Source organism: Mauremys mutica, chromosome 1 (assembly GCF_020497125.1).
Source record: "Mauremys mutica isolate MM-2020 ecotype Southern chromosome 1, ASM2049712v1, whole genome shotgun sequence".
Classification (NCBI taxonomy): Eukaryota; Metazoa; Chordata; order Testudines; family Geoemydidae; genus Mauremys; species Mauremys mutica.
In genome coordinates, this window is record NC_059072.1 from 282273994 (window position 1) to 282297209 (window position 23216).

At 39.6% G+C, this 23216-nt stretch overlaps 1 protein-coding gene across 2 annotated transcripts in view; it reads left to right on the plus strand.

Moving 5' to 3' along the window:
* Positions 1–23216, plus strand: part of RBM26 (RNA binding motif protein 26) — a 105750-nt gene that overhangs the window by 15015 nt on the left and 67519 nt on the right. For both annotated transcript variants that reach the window (XM_045011047.1, XM_045011054.1), the window contains exons 2-11: positions 3401–3519; positions 11181–11317; positions 12276–12364; positions 13288–13505; positions 15013–15273; positions 17531–17770; positions 19076–19216; positions 19627–19767; positions 20809–20920; positions 21514–21673. In XM_045011047.1, the coding sequence (XP_044866982.1) occupies positions 3401–3519; positions 11181–11317; positions 12276–12364; positions 13288–13505; positions 15013–15273; positions 17531–17770; positions 19076–19216; positions 19627–19767; positions 20809–20920; positions 21514–21673 (1618 nt within the window). The remainder of the gene's footprint in view (positions 1–3400; positions 3520–11180; positions 11318–12275; positions 12365–13287; positions 13506–15012; positions 15274–17530; positions 17771–19075; positions 19217–19626; positions 19768–20808; positions 20921–21513; positions 21674–23216) is intronic.

Consider the following 23216-nt stretch of genomic DNA (forward strand, 5'->3'; position numbering starts at 1 on the left):
TAAAGAGGAATGTGTTTATATATGAGAAAAAACAAAAAAACAACCCCAAAAATTCAACAGCAACAAAATACAATGCTCTACTGCAGTGGTTTTCAACCTGTGGTCTCTGTGGACCCCTGGGGGTCTGCAGAAGATGACTAAGGAGTCTGTGAAAGTTGGTCATTACCATAGAACGGTGGTTTTCAGTCTGTGGTCTGCGGACCCATCGGGGTTTGCAGACTGTATCTGATTTCCAAAGGGGTCTGCACTGCTGTTAGAAACTTTTTAGGTGTCCGCAAATGAAAAAAGGTTGAAAACCACTGCTGTACTGTATACGTGTTTCCCCTTGGTGAAAGGATGAGAGAGCAAACAATAAATCACAGATGTTAGTCAACTCACTTAATATAATACTAGACAATGCTCATATCCTACAGTGATGTGTGGTATAAGAACCTACATATCTTAGAGTCTTAATTCAGCCCCATTGTGCATATGCATTATGATTGCCTTACCCAACATCATATTGTCTATGGACAAGCCTGGAAAACTATTAAACTCTCCCAAATGCCAAGCCAGATGTTTAACACAAGGGCATCTCTTCTTAATCACTGTCTATCCATTGAATGAAGGCGAGTTCTGTAGGACAAATAGTATGTGATAATGTAAATAAAGACTGCATTGTTATGCATATGCATTGAGGGTACTGAATTAAATTTGCAGGAGCATCTTTAATTTTTGTATTTCTCTATTTTTGAGTGCTTGATCATGCAACTCTAGCATCATTATTTCAGCTTAAGCTTTATGCATTTCCTTGGTGTTTTTTTTTAAATTAAAAAACAAAACACAGATTTCATCATGTGGAACCATATTGACATCTCTTCCTCCACAGGTCATCCCTCCTGCCAAATGTCAAGTCCTTGCTCTAAAACATGGGGGCACTAGAGCATCTCAAAGAAACAGTTGAAATACATTTTTAATACTGACAATTTATTTTTCTCTAACCTCCTTCTTGGAAACAGATTAGCTTCTTTTTTTTTCTTTTTTTCTTTTTTTTCCCTAAGTCTTTACATCAGGTGGATTTTATATACATATTTTAGAGACTTGGCTGGGCTGGACATTGTGTGCAGATATCACAAACTGGGAGGAGCAAGCCACCAACCAACCACACTGGCACCACATCCTACCATCAGGCCGTGGCCCGCTTTGAGGAGAAATGTCCTGCCCTCGAAGCTGAAAAGAGAGAAGGAAGGAAAAAGAAAGAACTTTCTCCCAGCAGGCAGCTGGCCGACCAGGAAATGTCTGTACCTACAGTGGGCGGATCTGTGTTTTCCAGGATTGGACTCCTGAGTCATTTCAGGACCCATATGTAAATCTGTGGTAGAGATCATCCTCAAATTGAGGGATCGCTGCTGCTGCTGATCTACACTGGAGGTTAGGTCGGCTTACCAACATTGCTCGGGGTGTGGATCTTTCAACGTAGCTGTGTCAGTCTAACATATTTAGTATAGACCTGGCCTTTGAGTGCTTTGCTTGAAGGCCTGAACTTTTATCCTATGTAGCCTTTGCATTAATGTTTTTGATTATTTTTGCCTCAGTGCTTCAATGCTTTTCCTTGAAACCTTCTCCACCCTCCTTCCCCACCCTCCTCTGGCATTTTGAGATTTCATTGAAACTTGAACACACTTGAACAAACTTCAACACCTCATTTCTCCCATGTGTTGGTGCATTTGCCTTTATGTAATAATGGTGTATGAACACTGTTTCCAGGAGTTTTGAAAACAGATTTTTAACCAACTCAGTCTGTTACCAAATACATGACAAAATAAGACTAGTTAAAGTGCTGGAAAATATAGGGTAGGGGTTCTCAAATTTATTTATAATGTAGATAATTTTAATACAATCTTATGGTGCCCCATTCTACCCATTTGTGATTATGCAGATCATCTCTCTTCCCATTCACTATTTGACTTTCCCTGTGGCAACTTCAGGAATTCCTACATGAAAAAGTAGGGAAGTTTATTGTGTTTTTAGTTTCCTTTAAGGCCATTTAGCAGCTGGAAACAAAGATCTGGTACAATGTTAACTGACTAACTCTGCATATTGCTACCAAGAGCTTTGTAGTCTACAGTTTGAGAACCTGTGCTCTAGGGAACAGTCCTCCTTTGGCAATGTGATGGAACTCAAGGATGTTAGAATACAAAGAATCTCTCCTGCTTTACACTTGCTACTCAAGACCAGGGCCGGCTCTAGACCCCAGCGCGCCAAGTGCGCGCTTGGGGCGGCGTGCCGCCGGGAGGGCAGCAGGCAGCTCTGGTGGACCTTCTGCAGGCGTGCCTGCGGAGGGTCCGGTCGTCCCGCGGCTCCGGTGGACCTGTCGCAGGCATGCCTGCGGAGGGGCCGCTGGTCCCGCGGCTCGGGTGGACCTCCCGCAGGCATGCCTGCGGATGCTCCACCGGAGCCGCGGGACCAGCAGACCCTCCGCAGGCACGTCTGCAGGAGGTCCACTGGAGCCGCGGGACCGGCGACCGGCAGAGCGCCCCCCGCAGCGTGCCGCCCTGCTTGGGGCGTCGCAATTGCTAGAGCCGCCCCTGCTCAAGACAACATTTCTGTCTTCCTTACATTTGAAGAGGAGTGAATAGAACTTTTTTCACAGTGCCACTACTTAACTGACACAAGGTCTCAGTTGGATGGGAGGTGTTCTTTCTGGTATAGGGATCAAGAAGAGGATACTAGATATCAAGGGTGAAATCCTGGCACTATTGAAGTCAATGACAAAATTTCCTATAACTTCAGTAGCATCCATATTTCACCCCCCAAAATTAACCTTTACTTGTCATTACAATTCATGTTGCCTTCCTAATTATGCACAAGTTTTTCACTTTAGTAACACTTCAACGCTGATATCTAGATGGCAACAGGTCCAAAATAATGTTTGTGGTCAATGAGAGGTAGTCTATGTTTTGTAGAGCAGGTAGAAATAGCAGCTATTGTTCATATCAGCATACTTCAGAAAAATTTACACTAACCAGGTGTAAGTTATTATCCTCTGCTGTAATCTTATGTTTTGAGATGAACTACAACATGGTGGTTAATATGTGTTGTCTACTGTGCATCAGTACAAGCGTGGCAGAAATGTAATATACATTCACTTCATTTTTCTGTGAAGGAGGTTAAATGACATTATCTTCTTGTGTAACATAGGTAGATGAAGATGAATTGCTAATATCCAAAAGATTAGATATTTTAACATAACTTTGGGTTTTTTTGTGGCCCAATCTTGTCATTTCCTATTGAAATTGATTGGAAGTTTAATTGACTTTAATAGCAGCAGAATTGAGCCCTAGACGTGTGTATTGTACCAGGTTCGGGCAGTCTTGAGTTTTTCATTACTGAATTCTATATTTTTATCAATTATTTACAGATGTGATGCAGATCCATCAGCCCTAGCTAAATACGTTCTTGCCCTGGTAAAGAAGGATAAAAGTGAGAAAGAGCTGAAGGCATTATGTGTTGATCAGCTGGATGTATTTCTTCAAAAGGGTAAGAAGTCTTAGCTGTGACTATAAAACTTCAATGATTTGCTTTGCTTATTAATGTTTGTGTACTCAGCTTAATTTAGGATTAACTGCTATTTATCTTTTTTATGAGCCTTTGTTAAGTGCAGTTAATTCAGTTGCGTGCAGAAAATAATTTATAAAATTTAACAAAAAACAGCAGTATTGTACGGTATCAGGATAATATATATCCTGGGTACAGCTTAAATTTTCCACCAACTATGTAAATAAGGACACTAAAGTTTTTTATTATAATAGATATACTGGAACTGAGTACATATTTGGGAGTGTGAAATATACGTTCCTTTAGCTTCCCCAAAAAATTAAACTTGAGGTAAGATTGAGAGCATACATCATTAATTTTAGGGTAAATTGAGGTAAGGTTGTAGTAATTAAAACAGTCTTGAAATACAAGAAAGTCATTAAGTTTAAATTTAAAAGAAACACAAACATTTTTGATTATGGCAGTGCTGTTATAAGACCCTCCAATAACCTTCATTCTGTTCTTTCTCAGGACATGACTACAGAGGGCAACTCTGAGACAGTCTTATCCACTCATTTCAGTTTTTTTAATTTGTCCAAGTTTTCATCCTTTGTACTGCTTATGTGCCAACCTTTTAGTCTCCATTAAGGTCTCTCCTTAAACCAGTCTTCTGTTTACCCATTCTTTTGTCAGTATGCTGTATGAGTTAGAAGGTAAGATCTTTGGGGCAGGGACTACGTCTTCCTCTTCGGTATACATATGAGGGCATATTGTACTTACTGTACAATTAACAATAAGCCTTCTATTATTGCTTGCAAGTAGACTGGTAGATCACTAAGATTACATCATTTTGGGGATCATATTTCCATTGTGTGTTTGGCAGCGTAAGCAGACTGTCTACTCCCCCTCTTATTACGAAAATACTTCTGATTTGGGGAAAAAATTAGCAGGAATACAAGGCTAGCTGTGTTAGTTGACAAGTCATCTTTAAAACTCCATTCCAAAATGTGTGTACCATGGGCCATCTTACATGGAGTTGGACTTGCTAACATTTGGTAATTAATTCCACCATGTTGACTCATAAACGTCAATGTTATGATCACCTAGTCTGATGACCTGCACATTGCAGGCCACAGAACCTCACTCACTTCTGAAATGAACTCCTAACCTCAGGCTGAGTTACTGAAGTCCTCAAATCATGGTTTAAAGACTCCAAGTTACAGAGAATTCACCATTTACACTAGTTTTAAACCTGCAAGTTTGACCTGTGCCCCATGCTTCAGAGGAAGGCAAAAAACCACCAGGGTCTCTGCCAATCTGACCTTGGGAAAAATTCCTTCCTGACCCCAAATATAGCTGTCAGTTAGAATCTGAGCATGTGGGCAAGACCTGCCAGACACATACCTGGGAAAGAATTCTCTGTAGTAACTCAGAGCCCTCCACATCTAGTGTTCCGTCTCCAGCAGTTCAGGATTTTTGTTACTGACAGTCAGCAGTGGGCCACATGCCACTGTAGACAATCTCATCATTCCCCTCCATAAACGTATCAAGCTCAGTCTTGAAGCCAGTTAAGTTTTTTGCCCCCACTGCTCCAGAACTTCATTCCTCTGATGGTTAGGGTTCATTCCTCTGATGGCTTGTCTAATTTCAAGCCTAAACTTGTTGAAGGCCAGTTTATAGAAGTTAGTTCTTGTGTCCACATTGGCATCTAACTTAAATAACTCCTCTCCCTCCCTGGTATTTATCCCTCTGATGTATTTATAGAGAGCAATCATATCTCCCCATAGCCTTCTTTTGGTTGGGCTAAACAAGCCAAGCTCTTTGAGTCTCCTTTCGTAAGGTAGGTTTTCCATTCCTTGGATCATCCTAGTAGCCCTTCTCTGTGCCTATTCCAGTTTGAATTCATCTTTCTTAAACATGGGAGATCATAGCTGCACACACTATTCCAGATGAGGTCTCACCAGTGCTTTGTATAACGGCACTAACACTTCCCTGTCTCTACTGGAAATACCTCACCTGATGCATCCTCAGACCGTATTAGCCTTTTTCATAGCCTTGTCACTTTGACGGCTTATAGTCATCCTGTGATGAACCAATACACCACCTCCTCTCTTACTTCCAACTGATAAGTCCCTAGCTTATAGCAAAAATTCTTGTTAGTCCATAAATGCATGACATTTCACTTTGAATTATTAAACTTTATCTCATTTCTATTATACCAGTTTACAAGATCATCCAGATCTTCTTGTAAGATATTCCAGTCCTCCTCTTTATTGGCTGTACCTCCCAGTTTTGTGTCATCCACAAATTTTATTAGCACACTCACTTTTTGTGCCAAGATCAGTAATAAAAATGCTAAATAAGATTGGTCCCAAGACTGATCTCTGAAGAACTCTACCAGCAACCTCCCTCCAGCCTGACAGTTCATTTTTCTGTATGACCCTTTGTAGTTGCCCCTTTAACCATTTCCTTACCCACTTTTCAGTTCTCATAGTTAGGGCCCTACCAAATTCATGGTCCATTTTGGTTAATTTCACGGTCATAGGATTTTAAAAATCATAAATTTCATTATTTCAGCTATTTGAATCTGAAATTTCATGGTGGTGTAATTGTGGTGGTCCTGACCTAAAAAGGATTTTGTGTGTGTGTGTGTGTGGCGGGGGGAGGAGTGGGAGGGAGTTTGTGGTACAGCTATACTTACTTCTGCGCAGCCGCTGCTGGCAGCACTGCCTTCATAGCAGGGCAGCTGGAGTGTGGCACCTGCTAGCTGGAAGCCCAGCTCTGAAGGCAGAGCTGCCACCAGCAGCAGCACAGATGTAAGGATGGCATGGTATGGTATTGCCACCCTTACTTCTGCATTGCTGCCTGCAGAGCTGTGCCCTTAGTTAGCAGCCACCACTCTCTGGCCACCCATCTCTGAAGGCGGCAGCGCAGAAGTAAGGGTGGCATGGTATGGTATTGTCACCCTTACTTCTGCGCTGCTGCTGGTGGGGCGGTGCCTTCAGAGCTGGGCGCCTGGCCAGTAGCCGCTGCTCTCCAGCCTCCCCACCCCCCGAAGCTCTGATGGCAGTGCAGAAGTAAGAGTGGCAGTAGCGTGACTCTCTTAAAATAACCTTGTGACCTCCTTCAACTCCCTATTGGGTCAGGACCCCCAATTTGAGAAATGCTGGTCTCGCCTGTGAAATCTATATAGTATAGGGTAAAAGCACACAAAAGACCAGATTTCATGGTCTATGATGTTTTTTTTTCATGGCTGTGAATTTGATAGGGCTCTCTACTCATAGAAATCTCCATCTTCTCCAATTTAATAATTTCCCATGTGGAACTGTATCAAATGCCTTACTGAAATCCAGGCAGATTAGATCTACTGTATTTCCTTTGTCTAAAAAATCAGTTATCTTCTCAAAGGAGATCAGGTTGGTCTGGCATGATCTACCTTTTGTAAAACCATGTAGTATTTTATCCGAATTACCTTTCACCTCTATATCCTTAAATACTTTCTCTTTAAAAATTTGTTCCAAGACCTTGCATACAATTGAGGTCAAAGTAACAGCCCCATAATTTTCTATATCACTATTTTTCCTTGCTTAAAAATAGGAACTGTATTAGTAATTCTCCAGTCATAAGTTACGATCCCTGAGTTTACAGATTTATTAAAAATCTTTGCTATTGTGTTTGCAATTTCATGTGCCAGTTCCTTTAATATTCTAGAACGGAGATTAATGGGACTAAATCAGGGGGCCCGGATAAACTGTGGTAATTTCTAACTCCATATCCTTGTTGCCATTAGCTACAATGCCACTAATCCTAAACTCTTTGTTAGCCTCATTAAAAACTGAGGCAAAGTATTGGTTTAGGTGTTGGGCCATCCTCAGTGCTTAGTGGTCCCACTTCTTCTTTCCTTGTTTTCTTCGTATTATATGACTATAGAACTTTTTACAATTGGTTTTAATTCCCTTTGCTAGGACCCACTCTGCTTGGCTTTTGGCAATTCTCACTTTATCCCTACATTTTCTGACCTCCAAGAAATAGCTGTCTTTGCTGATCCCTCCCATCTTCCAGTCCTTGTAGGCTTTTTGCTTTCACTTGTTTGAGATGCTTGCTCATCCAGCTTGGTCTGCAACCCTTCCCTGTTAATTTTTTCCCCTTGCTTGGCGTGAAGGCTTTCACATACCTTCTGCATCTTCGACTTAAAGTAATGCTAAGCCTCCTCCACGTTCAGATCCTTGAGTTCTTCAGTCCACTTTCCTAAAAATGTCCTTAATTTTTTTAAGTTAACTCTTTTGAAATCAAGGACCCTTGCTGCAGATCTATTTTTGTTTATTCTTGCGTATTGTTTAAACTGAATTAACTCATGATCACTCAAACCAAGGTTGTCCTCTACTCACCAATACCACATCTAAAATGGCATCACCTCTTGTTGTTTCAGCACCTGTTTGTTGAAGAAATCTGTTAGCTATTACATCCAGGAAAATCTGGGCCTTACTATTATTAGTAGCACTTGTCCAATCTATATCTAGGAAGTTAAAGTGTCCCATAATCACATAATTCCCAGTAGTATTTATTTCATTCAGAATGTTAGAGGTGTCTCTGTCCATATCCAAATCAGATCCTGCTGGTCTGTAACACTCCAGTATCAGGGGAACCTTTAGTAGTTTTCTTCCCCAAAGTGATTTTGTCTGAAACAGACTCCGTTATCCATTCCATCACTTCTGATTTCTTTACTGTCTACCTCATTGTTAATATACAATGCTGCTCCAGCACCTTTGCCTTTATTTCTGGCTTTCCTGAACAGCACATACCCTTCAATACCTGTTCTCCAGTCATGACTACTATTCCACCATATTTTTGTTGTCCCTGTAATATATGGTTTCACTTCTTGCAGCAGTAGTTCTAGTTCCTCCATTTTATTACCCAGGCTCTTTGCATTAGTGTACAAACATCTTAACTGTTTCTGCTTGGCTTCTCTCATGTTCCTCACCCAACTGGGTACAGTCATTCTACTGCCAGTATTGCCTATCTGACTGGTATTGGCAATATCCTTCCTCTTAATGTCCATTTTCATACCCACTGCTGTTCCTTTCTCCATTGCTGCATCCATTCTTTCTTGATTTTCCTCCCTTTCAGTGTTAAAATCGGGTGTGGAAATTACATGAGCCTCTCCCAATAGTCTCCTCTGAGTTCCTAGTTTAAAGCTCTTGGAATGAATTGTGCCAACCTCCATCCCAGAAGTCCATTTCCCTCCCTACTTATATGGAGTCCATCCCACGAGAACTGTCCTCTATCCATGAATGCCTCCTCGTGGTCAAACATCCAAAAGCCCTCCTTAGAGCATGACTGCCTGAGCCACCTGTTGATCATCATAATCTTGTCTCATCTTCGTTTTCCTCCTCGAGGGACAAGCAGAATCCTACTGAAGATCACGTGAGCCTCCATTTCCTTAAGCATCTTCCCCAGCCTGGCATAGTCTCACATGAAGGGTAATCAGTGGATTCTTTCCTATTCCTGTTAGGCTCCTCTTCATCCTCAGGTCCACATCCGGTATCTAAGCTCCTGGTAGACAGCGTACCCTTTTGTTCTTTGGATCAGCTCTGGTGACAAGCCTGTCTGTTCTTAGTAGGGAGTCCGCAATCACTTAGTCTAGGGATTGGCAACCTTTGGCATGCGGCCTGTCAGGGAAATCCGCTCGCGGGCCGGGACAGTTAGTTTACCTGCAGCGTCTGCAGGTTCAGCCAGTCGCAGCTCCCACTGGCCGCGGTTCGCCGTTCCAGGCCAATGGGGGCTGCGGGAAGCAGCGCGGGCTGAGGGATGTGCCGCTTCCCGCAGCCCCCATTGGTCCGGAATGGCGAACTGTGGCCAGTGAGAGCTGCGATTGGCCGAACCTGCGGACGCTGCAGGTAAACAAAACGTCCTGGCCCGCCAGCGCATTCCCCTGATGGGCCACGTGCCAAAGGTTGCCAATCCCTGACATAGACCTACCTTTTACTAGTGATGGTATGATTTGCTGGCCTTCCTCCCGTTCTTTGTGGCTGCAAGTCGTCTTATCTTTTATTCTCCCTTGTAATTTTCTGCAAGTCATCCTGTATCCTCCTGTGGCTCTGAACTCTGGGTATCTCCTCTCAATACATCCAGCCAATCAGAGCAAAGAATTCAAACATCCCCTCGATCATTAAGTTTGGCTCTTCCTTTCTTCTTACAGGACTAGCTGTTCTACTCTTCTTCCTTGCCCTCCTTCCTTCAGTTGCAGCCTGCTGTGCTCCTTCTTCATTATCCAACTCAGCAAATCTGTTCCTGAGCTCTATTTCTCCTTCACTAACTGATCTTTTCCTCTGCCTGGTTCTTGTAGCCACATGCTTCCACTGACCTATTTCCTCACCCAATAGTCTCCCCTCTGAGTTCTTCAGTCCAGTTTGCACCTGCTAGTCTTGACTTTTCCTCTTGCCTTTGCTCCATCATTATTCAAAACCCCTTCAAAACTCAGCCATGCTTTCCACCTGCATCTCCAAGCCTTGAGTCTTCTCTTCCATGAGCTCTGTCAAGCAGCGCTTCATACAAAAGAAGCTTTTTTCAGGTACCTGCTCTAGGATCATGTACATCCTTCAGCTTCCACATCCAGTCACATTCATTGTCTCTTCCATGGCTTCAGTCACTACCACTGCTGCCACTGTACCTCTCATAGCCTTCCTTACTAAATTCCTGCCATGGGGGAAAAATAAAAACCACCAAAGACCAAAACAAAACCAGAACACCACATACACCTCATTCCCACTCAGACTCCCCTTTTTACAGATCTGTTTTCTGCTCCTGAGCCACTGGCTGACTGGTTGCATTTATAAGGCCCCTAACCATGGAAGCCCTACCCCCTAATCAGGGCTCTGCTTCGCTCACAGCACACTGCCCCCTACCGGCCTCTACAAAATGAAGAGGAGGAGGAGGGGAAGCCACCCACACAAAGCAGAAAAAGACACACTACACCCACAAAAAACCCTCTCACTGCCCCTAAAGACCAGAAGCTTGTTTCCTCCCTTCTCCAACAGAACTACCATTCAAACTCCCCTATTTATAGTTCTGTTTGCTACACCTGTGCCACTGCTCTTAAACCAGTTGTATTTAAGATCCACTTTTTAAAGTCTTTAATCAGAGTAAATGCCCTGATGCAAAAATCCATCTCTAAATGTTTTGCAGTGCCTTATTTAAAGTACCCTGTGTATCTGTGGTCCTATTAAAACCATATTTATGATCTTGATTCTATTTTCTTTGCCCCTTAGTTGTCCAGGAATGGAAACTGATCTTTAAATACATTTGCACTGCCTAAATTGTTCAGAATTTTAGAGTAATATGTTCTCTAGCAATTAAATACAGGGGAAAAAAGCAGTCTGCTACATAATTATCTTCATTTAAGTTAAATAACTTTTAACGATGCAGTTTATACTGTTATGAAACAATTCCTGGTGAGCTATATATTTGGAAGATTAATCAGTATCCATTATTTTCATTGCCAATAAAAGTATAATACTTCTAACTAGTGTTCAGTGGTTTGTAAATGTAAGCAAAGGGGAAAAGTTGCATTATATTTAAACTGACTGCAGAGGGTTGAAATAGCCAGATATTAGAAGAATTCATTTATGAATTCTTGGAATCTTTGTTTTTCCCTTAATCTTTAGAGACCCAGATATTTGTTGAAAAACTTTTTGATGCTGTGAATACAAAGAGCTATCTACCTCCGCCAGAGCAGCCATCATCAGGAAGCCTAAAAGTTGAATTTTTTCAACACCAAGAAAAAGACACAAAAAAGGAAGAGGTAAGAATTTAAATCATACTTTGCAGTGCAGTCCAGTCTCTATCCCTGAACCTGTAGCAGTTTTACAGGATACGCCACTCTACGCTGCTTCTCCTTATCAGTTTCTTATCAACAACTTCCCCTTATCAGTGCCAATTGGTGCTGCAGGCAGAGGAGCCTGAGCAGTAGCATTGTGACATCAAAGTTAGGTCAGCCTGTCATCACTAGACCTGTGTTAATTGGTTTTTTGGTTTGCTGTTAATTCCCTAATGAAACCAAAATTCATTTTGGGTTGACCTGAAAATGAATTTTTAAAAATTATAGCAAATCAAAAGGTAACACACACACATATTGTTTTGACCTGGAACAAAACCGTAAGCTCTAACACTCCTGCCTGCCTTGGTGTCTCTCTTTGACAGTACCCATTTTATAACAGTTTTGACTAGGCAAAACTTGGCTACTCCTGAGTCAGACATAGTGTGGACACAGTCAAAGGGCCGATCTCCTAAACCTGTTCAATATAAGCATCTGATCTGAAGCAGTTCCCGCTATTCCAGTCCCAAACCCTGTGCCTCCCAACTCTGTCCAACCACCTCAGTCCTGACCTGCAGTGTTCTTTCCGGACTCATTTCAAGCAATGGGATTGAAGTATGGAGATAAACTGGAGGGAGTGTCACAATGTTCCGCTAAATGGCCATTGCGGGAGTCAGGCTTTTCTGGTGGTTTTCCAGTTTCCAGCTGTCATCAAAATAATAGGGTTCTCCTATTGATGCTCAGAACATTCCTTGAAATTTTGGAATAGGTCGGGCACAGTCTTAAAAAGTTATCATGTTTCAGAGATGCCATCAAGTTGAGTGTTAGGCCTCGCTTCACTTAGCCAAAACTGAATTCCAGATTATTTTATTCTAGTTATGTCTGTTTAAAAAAGCCTTGTGTGTTGTGCTTATCTTTGATTTCCTGTTTACACTTTAAAATCCAGATAATTAAAGAGGAAGAGCGAGAAAAAAAGTTTTCTAGAAGACTAAATCACAGTCCCCCTCAGTCAAGCTCTCGGTACCGAGAAACTAGGTAATTATAAACTTAGTTTGACTCTTGCATTATATCAAGAACCAATTATATTGGCTTAAATTTTGAAAGCTTTTTTTTTTTTGTGGTGCTGGTATATCAAATGTTTCATTTTTCTGCAGTGATATGCTTCTAAATGTTAATAGAGTACTTGTGAAGCAAGCTCTTTTGTGGATTGCATTTTTTATATGCAATCTTGAGATAAGTACAGTTTACAAGCAACAATGAAGACTGTTCATATTTTTATTAACTAAAAATGATCAAAACTCAATTTAAGAAACGTTTACAAAGCAGATTTGAGTGTAAATGATTGGTTATATTACAACATAAAACCCATCTAATTTTGACATTTAATCTGAATACTTTGTTTAATACAGCACTATCATTCTCTTCAGTAACTCTCAGTTGTTGTGATGCTGTTACCTTGGTGAAAATGCCCTACTGGGAAAGTAAGTCCTGGCACAAAAGCAATATTTTACCCACATTTTCTTGATATGGTGGTAGGCTTTTATACAACAAAAAATTACACAATCAGATGATTGAACAGGTTGGTTTTTTTTTGGGAGGAAAAGAGGACCGATAGTTAAAGATTTCATACTCTGTTAGAGGCATGCATTCAGAATGAATCAGAACTGCACAAAAGTCAATAACAAATTTAGCATCAGCTTCAGATGTGTATGTGCCAGTATTCTCTAGGAACAGGACTTTTTAATACCTACACTTATTACAGGTTTACATTACAGTGCAGAAAATTTCAATGTTTCATTTTCCTGTTTTAAGCACTTACAAATACTGGAAAAATTCTGTTCTTCGAATATGATTTTGATGAGATTTTAGTAGCCATTACAAGGTTTGAGTTTACATTTTAAATGATCTTTTTAAAATGTTCTTATTTTTAAATAACGATTAACTCCCCAAACATTTAGAAGCCGCGAGGAAAGAAAAAAAGATGACCGTTCTCGCAAGAGAGATTATGACCGTAACCCCCCTAGACGGGATTCATATAGAGACAGGTACAACCGAAGAAGAGGACGGAGTCGGAGCTACAGCAGGAGTCGAAGCAGAAGTTGGAGTAAGGAACGATTGCGGGACCGGGATAGGGACAGGACCAGGAGCAGAAGTAGAAGCAGAACACGAAGCAGAGGTAGGTGTTTGTTAGTCTTTAAAAATATGGGTTGATGATCCGTATCAAAAACAATATTTATCTTGAAGTACAACAGCTTTTTACTGAATAAACTTATCTACAAGACTGTAGGTCAAAATGTTAAAACTTGGGTGCCTAAAGATAGGTTTAATAATCCTCATTTTAGGCACGAAATATCCTGATTTTTTTCAGAGCTCTGATGTACTTCAGCAAATACAGTATAAGTGAATGAGGGCTAGAGGTGTTCAGCACCTTTGAAATTCAAGTTACTTTTATTTATGTGCCTAAATGGATTTAGGAACCTAATTTTTAGGCACTAGGTTTGGGAATTTTGGCCAGAGCACAGGCGCCCATTTTTCTGGGAGCCCCCAAATTGGCCAGGGCCCCTGCGTTAATCTGTCAGGGGACTAGCAGCTTAGGAGCCTCCCATCTCTGGGAACCTCCTCTAGCTTCAGGAAGCTTGGTGGCTGCTGCCTTCAGATCTGGGCTCTGAAGGCAGCACAGAAGTGAGGGTGGCAATCCTGTGTCATCCCCTCACCCCCCCAACAACAACTTTCAACACTCCCCTTCTCCCCCCTGCCCATTATCCCATTTTGGGTTGGGACCCCCACAGTTACAACACTCTGAAATTTCAGATGTAAACATCTGAAATTGTGAAATTGACTCATTTAAAAACCCTCTGAGCGTGAAATTGACCAAAATGGTCCGTGAATTTGTTAGGGCCCTAGGCTTTATAAAGCTCTACATGAAGTTCTGTCTTACGGTATTTGTGCACAAAACTCCCACTCCAACTGACAATTAAATTCTCCATTTAATGGTGTGTATCCTCATCACTTTATATAATGATTTTAGATCTAAAGCACCTTAACAAAGTGCTTCGATAACTTGAAAATTTTTTCTGATTGATAATTCTTTGAAAGTACTATGTATTTACTTTCCATATTTATTTTCTCTAGCATCATATACAGGTTAGACTTGCTCATGAGTGCTGGACTGTTGGTGGTGCATTTATTCCCTGACTACAAAAGTACATTGAAATTGTTCCTCCCTCTTTCTTCCTCTTCTCCCCCTCACCCCCAGGGTGGGGAAGAAAGAAACCGTATATAAAGAATTGTATGTATTTTAGGCCTGGTCTGCACTGGGTGGGGAATCGATCTAAGATACGCAACTTCAGCTATGAGAACAGCATAGCTGAAGTCGACGTCTCTTACATTGACTTACTTCGCATCCTTGCGGCGTGGGATCGATGGCTGCCGCTCCCCCGTCGACTTCGCTTCCGCCTCTCACCTTAGTGGAATTCCGGAGTTGACGGGGAGCGTGTTTGGGGATCAGTGTGTCACGTCTAGACGAGACACGATACATCGATCCCCGATGGCTACCCACCGGTCCGGCGGGTTGTGTAGACATAACCTTATAGACACATACAAATCCAACAGTTAGTCTAATTTTGGAGCTTACAATCTTTGACATATTGTTACTTTTAAACAAGTATATTATTTTCTTACAGAAAGAGATTTGGGAAAGCCAAAATATGATTTGGATAGAACAGATCCATTAGAAAACAATTATACTCCAGTTCCGTCTGTAACAAACATTTCATCTGGCCATTACCCTGTCCCCACACTGAGTAGCACTATTACAGTTATTGCTCCTACTCATCATGGTAATAACACTACTGAAAGTTGGTCAGAGTTCCATGAAGAACAGTTGGACCACAACTCATATGGAAGACCTCCACTGCCAAAGAAACGTTGCAGAGACTATGATGGTAAGTTCAGATACCTTAAACATATATGCAACAATAGCGTCCAGTCACTGATGTAATTTTGCCCTTCCAAGCTGCATTGCCTCCTTCTTTTAGCACTCCCACCCCAAAAGCAGTCTCCTTCTACATCTCATTTTCAATCTTTTTTTCTAGCAAAATTCTTAAAAGCTAAACTTACCTTTATAATCACTTATCTTAACCAACCTCATTGATTGTTTCCAGCATAGTTTCTGTCCCTGTCATATTACTGGCATTGCCCTTTTACATGAACTTATTGGTGGTGATCTCTTGTTTTACCTTAATTCTCTTACTCCGTATCACTCTCAAACCTAGTCCTGTATTTAATAGTTTTGAGCATAATCACCACCTTATGGTATGATCCTGTTCACGGAACTCTTGGACATTTTGTTCTCTTGGTTTTACTCTTACCTATCTGCTTAATTTTTTCACTGGCAGTGACCTTGAACCTCACATTTTAGGCTCTTCTTCTCGGTGCACCACTTCACTGTCTTTTTTAAAAACTTACTAAGTGCTGTGTTTATACAGGCAATACTTTAAATCTGTATCTTCTACACTATTGAATCATTTTGCACACTTTCTGCCTGTATCAAATCATGTTTCTGCTACAGTTGGCATTTGTCTCAGTGAGTCAGATTGATCCAAAGCAGATACCCTCTTAACCAGTAAGAACTGCATTTTTAGCCAGAGTTCTACAAGTCCCAGCTATTTTCTCATGTCAGATCTCATACTGGCAGTAGCTGTTGAGGATGTAGGTCAGGTTTACACTTAAAACTTTTCCCGATATAGTAATGTCTGTTATAGGTGTGATTCTTTTTTGCAACTTTTTTATATTGGCAAAAGCCTTAGTGTAGATGCAGTTATCCTGGCAAAGAATTGCTTTTGTAACTCTAAGCTGCTTCTAAACTAGGAGGGTTTGTCAGTGTAGCTGCTTTCTAGTGTGGACTATGCCCTAGAAGTTTGATTTGATCCCCTACTCAACATCCACATTTCTCAGGTGCATGAATTTTTATACTTTTATTTCTGAAGTATTTTCATCAGTTGCGATTGCTGAAACCTAATTTTTTCTCTTTTCATTTTCTATTGTCACCTAGATATCACTTTACAAAGTTCAGTCTTCTGAAAATATAGTAGATAGTAGCCTAATCATTGTCTGAAAACTATCCTTAAAATCATCCTGTATTTTGTCCATTTCAAAACCTGATAGTAAGATCTCAGTCTTCAGAATCTTCCTTGGAGTTGTCTCCCTCTCTGTTCTAATGCTTGTTACCTACATTTCTCTCTCCTCCTTCAGTCGTTAGATTGTTCTGCTATACTGCCCTTACCACCTGGAGCAGCTTTTCTGCCTCTTTGAATCTAATTGACACCCTTATTAACTTTTCCAGACACATTTCTTCTCCCTAAACTACTTTAGTAAAACAGTGAAATCCTACTAACTTAGTTTTCCAGTTTCTGTTCTATCATTCTCCCTGAAAGTAGGCCGGGCCACTGTATCCTCTTCTACTCTTATCTGGTAATGGTAAAGAATGAGAAGAATTAAAGCTTGTATTTCTTATTTTACCTGTGGATATCAACTGTTTTAGCAGGTGTTCCTATAATACTTATGGAGAATATTGCTAGACCCAGTAACATTGTACCTCCTAGTAAAAAGAGAATTACTATTTAAAACAAAAACAAAAAACCAAACTATTTTATTACTCTCTTGCATGTACAAGTGCAACAAAGAATGTTGATACTTTTGGATAAATATTGCAGTACAGAAATATTTTTATACATGGACCATTGACTAGTGCTGAGTAGTCAATAATTAGATACTAAATATTTTCAAAATGAGATGTTTTGTCAATACCAGTTTCTTCTGCACTTAGCTAAAAAAACCAAAAAAAAAAACCCACTAAGTTTGCATTGAACTTGCTGATCATGGAAAAATCCATGATTATACTTCAAAAATCTGAAACTTGCTCATTCCTAACACTATTTCATAACATCCAGGTTCCCCTCTTTTACCTCTTTGTTAGAAATAGGCTATGTTGGAGAAAGAGCCAATTTGTAAATAGAGTAGGTAGAAGTCGTGCTAAATGACCAGATGTTCACTTCCTAATTTTTAAGTAATTTATATTGTTATGCAAAAGTCTTACCTTTCTAACTGCTACCTTATGTGCAGGATATTTAGTATCTGCTTATAGATCAAACGTCAGCTGTTAAATGCTAGTAACATTTAATTGTGCTTTTCATTTCTCAGAAAAGGGTTTCTGTATGAGAGGAGACATGTGTCCCTTTGATCATGGAAGTGACCCAGTTGTTGTAGAAGATGTGAATCTTCCTGGCATCCTGCCTTTTCCAGCACAGCCCCCTGTTGTTGAAGGACCACCTCCGCCTGGACTTCCTCCCCCGCCACCAATTTTAAGTCCTCCACCTGTTAATCTTAGACCGCCAGTGCCACCTCCAGGCCCTTTACCACCTAGTCTTCCACCTGTTACAGGTAAAATAAATAAATAAATAAAATTTCTTAAAGATTTAAAATACCTTTAGGTTGCTTGAATTGTATTCAGTATTGAATAGATTAAAATGGCCTTCAGTAGCTTTTTTTTTCTAAAATGCTTTTAGGACTCTGGTTTGCACATCTTAACCAGTGAGTCCTTCAGTATATGTGTGTTAATATTGGTAAAATGGATTCTCTTCATGGCAAATTGTTTTAATTTCAAAATGTCTCTAATGATACTATCTCTGAAACATTTGATCTCCAAAGCTCAAGTGGCCAGCTTCTGAGAAAACATTTAAATCTACAACAAATGGAGCTAACTCCTTTGAACTATCAAAGTTAAAGGCAACTTCAAAAATTAAACTTTTGTCTGAAAAACTTGGAACCTATTTTTTCTAGGGATGCCCAACATTATAGAATGGGAAAGGTGGTGGTGGGGAAGTGTGCATTTGGAAGTGCTTTGGCTGAGATTTTCAAAGCCGCGTAAGATTTTGATGCCTGTTTCTCTTTAATTTTAGTGGGAATGGGGTGTAGAAAGTGTTTAGGCAGCTTTGAAATATTCAGCTTTGGCTTATTGTTGGTTTTGTGACTTTCCCTCTGTTGATGAATAAGAGAAAAACAGAACGAAGTACAAATCACAGTAATTTCGTAGAACTATTCAAGAACAATTAGTACCTGAAATTATTTTAAACTCTTAAAATGTCTCAATTTTAAATTGATGGTGTAATTTTTAATGATAAATAAGCTTACTATTCCATTTTTTTTCAAAGATACCTTTTTTGGTGAATGTCTCTTTGCCAGATCCAATTTTTAATTCTAAAAATGAATGGATGGGCCAACATCATGTTACAACCATCCTCACTGGCACCTTAAACTGTTAGAATCCACCTAGCAGAGAAAAGAATGTGAATAGCTTAATAAACTTTCAAATTTTGTTCCTCTGCATGTGTTCATAAGGCCAAACATTCATTGCCAACCCAGTATTACTTCATGTACTGAATCTTCCAAACATTGTTGTATAAAAGAGAAAAGACAAGTTAGATCTTACAAATTCAGTAAAATAAAGCTTCTGTAGTCTGTATGGAACATAACAATTTGACTAGTCAAAAATTATTTTGATAGATATGAGGTACTGATTGCAGTTAAGGTTACTACATGCAATTCAATAGAATGTTTGAACTGTTCTTAACCCTTTCTTTCAAACATATTTCTTTGCAGATGTAGTTGTGACCTTGGATAGCTGAGTCCATTGTCAAGCAGATAAAAATATTAATGCAATATTTTTCTTTGTTTCTGGTTTGACAGGACCACCTCCTCCACTTCCACCTTTACAACCTGCTGGCATGGATGCTCCTCCAAACTCAGCAACCAGTTCCGTTCCCACTGTTGTTACAACTGGTATTCATCACCAGCCACCTCCTGCTCCACCATCACTGTTTGCAACAGGTGTAGTACTGATACTTCGCCCACAATCAGAAATAACTTTCTAAATTTATTGCATTCAGTGTTTGCAAAATAGAATAACGTTCATTGTTAATATAATCGTATGGTGATGCTAGACATTATACTTTTGTTTGGGAGGATAGATTCTTACCTCTGAAGGTCACGTGACATCAATCTGAAACCCCTGCTTTTTATGTTAATTCTGTCCTAAAACTTTGCATTCAGGTTGTCAGGGTGGGAAGAATTTTTTAAATCTATTTTACAAAATTTTGACTTGACTATTTGCTAAAGTGCTATAATTATACAATTGTCTGTTCCATTTCTCATATTAATCTTAGCAAGCATTAAGCCATTGAGAACTTGGATTTTTATATTTACAGGTAATTTTAACTAAACAATTTCTTTATTATCAGACACATATGACACAGATGCCTATAATCCTGAAGCTCCAAGTATAACGAACACTTCAAGGCCCATGTACAGGCACAGAGTGCATGCCCAAAGGCCTAATTTGATAGGACTTACATCAGGTGATATGGATCTGCCCCCCAGAGGTATTGCAAAAGATTTTCTTACTAGTGTTCTTGGTATTCTTGTGTTACTACAAATAGTGGTCACTAAATAGAGTTATAATGTTAGAAATCATAGCAATATTATAAAGCTCTTTCTGTTTTTCTACTAAAAACCAGTTTATAAATAGGTCAACAGTGAATAATCTAGACTTCAGTGTTACTGATCCATTATTTTGAAGGTTCATGAAAGCTAGTACAGTGAAACCTATTAAGATAATGTAGAGGTTTCACGTTTTTTGGCTGTTATACGTGTTCGCTTAATACATCATGAGACACATTCGGATAATTTTCTGGCATTTTACAACAAAAATAAACAAGTAAACTATTATGTACCACACATAGGAATGCACAGTTCTGGCCCTAAAGATCTTACAGTTCAATAAGACAAGGGAATACAAAGAATGAGAGGTGATGGATACAATCCAAATTTAGATCTGTACATTTGGGGTGGGGTTAGGTTGGGGCTTCCCAGTCTGGCTCCTCTTCCATAGTCGCAAGTTCCACTCCCTTGCTGGTGCCTAGTTTTTTGGTGCTCAGTAGTGCCCCATTCACCATTAGCCCCTTCTCCAATCATCTGCTACCTCATAGTGTAATATAAGCTTCTACAAAAATAGTGGCAGGATCAGAGCAGTGCACAGAATGCTGTGAACAGGATGGGTCCAGTCTGTGGCAGATGCCTTCTGCCTCACTTAACCTTCATACAAAAATTTCTATAATAGGGGCAATATAGATGAGATTAGGTTCTTTATGATACAGTGATAAACTGAGATTAGGAGGAAACGTCCTGTATGGGCAGGATGAAATCTTTCTTTAATTGTCAGTATGGAAATTAAACAGAATGCTGGATTAGTTGAGATCACTAGTTTGAACAAATACAGCAGTTATGATGTTCTAAAAATCAAAAGGCATCTTGTAATATCAGGGTGAAGTCAGGTAATAGTTAGGAACAACAAAAGTCTTACTACAACAAAATGCACAGAAAATATAAATGAAAAATTAATGCAGTCTCCCATTTGCATGCAGAAAAACCTCCGAATAAAAATAGTATGAGGATAGTGGTGGATTCTGAGTCCAGGAAAAGATCAATTGGCGCAGGGGATGGAGGAATTCCTACAAAGAAGGCTTGGTTTGACAAGTGAGTGCTCGTCATTAAAACTATGTTTAGTTTAATAATCCTGTTGAACTTTAGGGGAGTTCTTGTTTCCTGTTCTGAAATGAACTGGTTGGAATGTTCTTGGGCCTCTGAGGTAGCCATGTACTCGGTAGGCCTTCGAACTTGTACAGGTGGCGTAGAGGGTCATATATCTTAAAAATGAGGTGATTTAACATGACTCATGTTAGAGGGATGAGACACTAAGTGTGATAACCCAGCATGAGTTTTCATTTTATTTCCTTTAAGAATAACTGGCCTTTTAAAGGTGAGATAAAGTTGAGAGGTCTGAAAAGTTACCTGCCAAGTGGGATGCTCTTATTTACATATGTGATTTACATATCTAATTGATTAATATTGTTTTGACTTCAATATTGACTTGGGATGACAAGAGTGTAATAGTGTCAGATTCTTCATACATCAGTCAGGATTTTGATTTTACAAACTTGGGAGTTAAGGAATTAGACTAAAATATTTTGCATCTAGCCAATGATTCAAATTTTTTTAAACCATTTGTTGCTTAAAAGTCTATAAAGTGTCTTGAATTCTGGCTGACTTGATTTTTAATTTTATTGCAGGCAAAACTTTAACAGAACAAACAATCCTGGTTTTCAGAAGAAGGTGCAGTTTGGAAATGAGAATACGAAGCTTGAATTGAGGAAAGTTCCACCAGAACTTAACAATATCAGCAAACTTAATGAGCACTTCAGCAAATTTGGAAACTTAGTCAATTTACAGGTAAAAGCCACAAAATTCAGTGTTCTGTGATCACTTCTTGTATTAAAGGGACACTCAAATGGGAAGAAAGTAAGTGTGGGCTCTTTTTTTGCTGCTTTATAATTAACGAAGGCCTGAAAGCTTTTGCATTTTTTTCTGCCTATTTTTTTTACTTTCAAATTATTATTAATATAAAGTCTTGTCTTTTGTTTTTGATGGAAATCTCCTTGAAAGTTCACAGATCTAAAATGAGAGCTTTCTCAGTCCTTAAATGAAGGTTTCAGGGATTAATGTTTTAACTAAGATCTTCCCCACAGCTATTTTGTCTGGCACTTACGATAAATAATTTAAAACTCTTAAAACCAATCTGACCAAACATTTCTTTCCCTCCTCAACTGTTCAAGTTTCATACATGTCATAATCCAGCTATTTTCCCAACCTTCCACAGTTATTTAGGATAAACAGGGAGTATACAAGACCTGGATTTCTCAACTTCCATAATTAAGATATGGTTTCTTCTTGACATTGGCACGTACAGAGGACTGGTAGACTTTTTAACCAACCATATTTAAAAATTGAAAATATGAACAATGGAGTGTAGATATGTGATGAATATTCAAGTACTGTCACAACAATTGCTGCTTAGAAATATATATGTGAAGTTCAATCTTAACTTTGCTCTTGTACCCAATCTCAGAAACTAGATCAAAGGTGTGCTTACTGTTGCCCTCCATCATGTTTGACTGCACATCCAATGCATGGTACACAGACCATCCTCCAGTTAACCTGTGTTGCCAGATCTTTATATGTACAGACACTCCCTTGCCCCAACTTCACATTGTGAAGAGACCACAACATACTGTGTCTTTTTATATATTAGTACCATTTAGAAAAAATAGTTGCATCTACCTGTCTGCTATAAGGACAGCCTAGTCTACCCTCTCCATCCTTCCAATACAGGAAACTCCACTATAACATGCAGGTGCCTTTACCCTAACTCTCTCTTCCTTAAATCTTATACATCAGAGTACCATAGTTTAAGCAAGTAGTATGATTCAGCAAGATGAATAACCAAAGTCTTTCTGGCTGCCCATGTTACTCCTGAAGACTTTGGCTTTTATTCTTCAAGGTGTGCAAAATGTATTTATTACTAAGATCTAAAATCAAACTGGTCTTATCTAGCCAGACATCAAAACCAGATAAAGAGATTGAGTTTCCACATAATTCCTGTAGTGACTGTGTATAGAATCTTGCTTACTCTGACGTAACCTCCCCATAGCCTTTCCAGTGGCTATGCTTTGTTTTGTACATTTATTTCAAACTGTGTGAAATATTAGGGTATTTGACTATTTAGCAACCTTCTCTGTTTTATTCAGTTTTTTTAAACAATCTGTGGTATGCATATATTTACTTCAGCTTTCAGGTAAAGTTGCTTCTTGACATTAAGGATGTTTATCTGTTGATTTCCTTGTGGCTTTCAAAACATTGGGCCGGAGTAGAGTTCCGAACTTCTGCAGTGTCCACATCTCTCCTTGGCCTGCAGTATGTAGGAGCTCTGAATAGT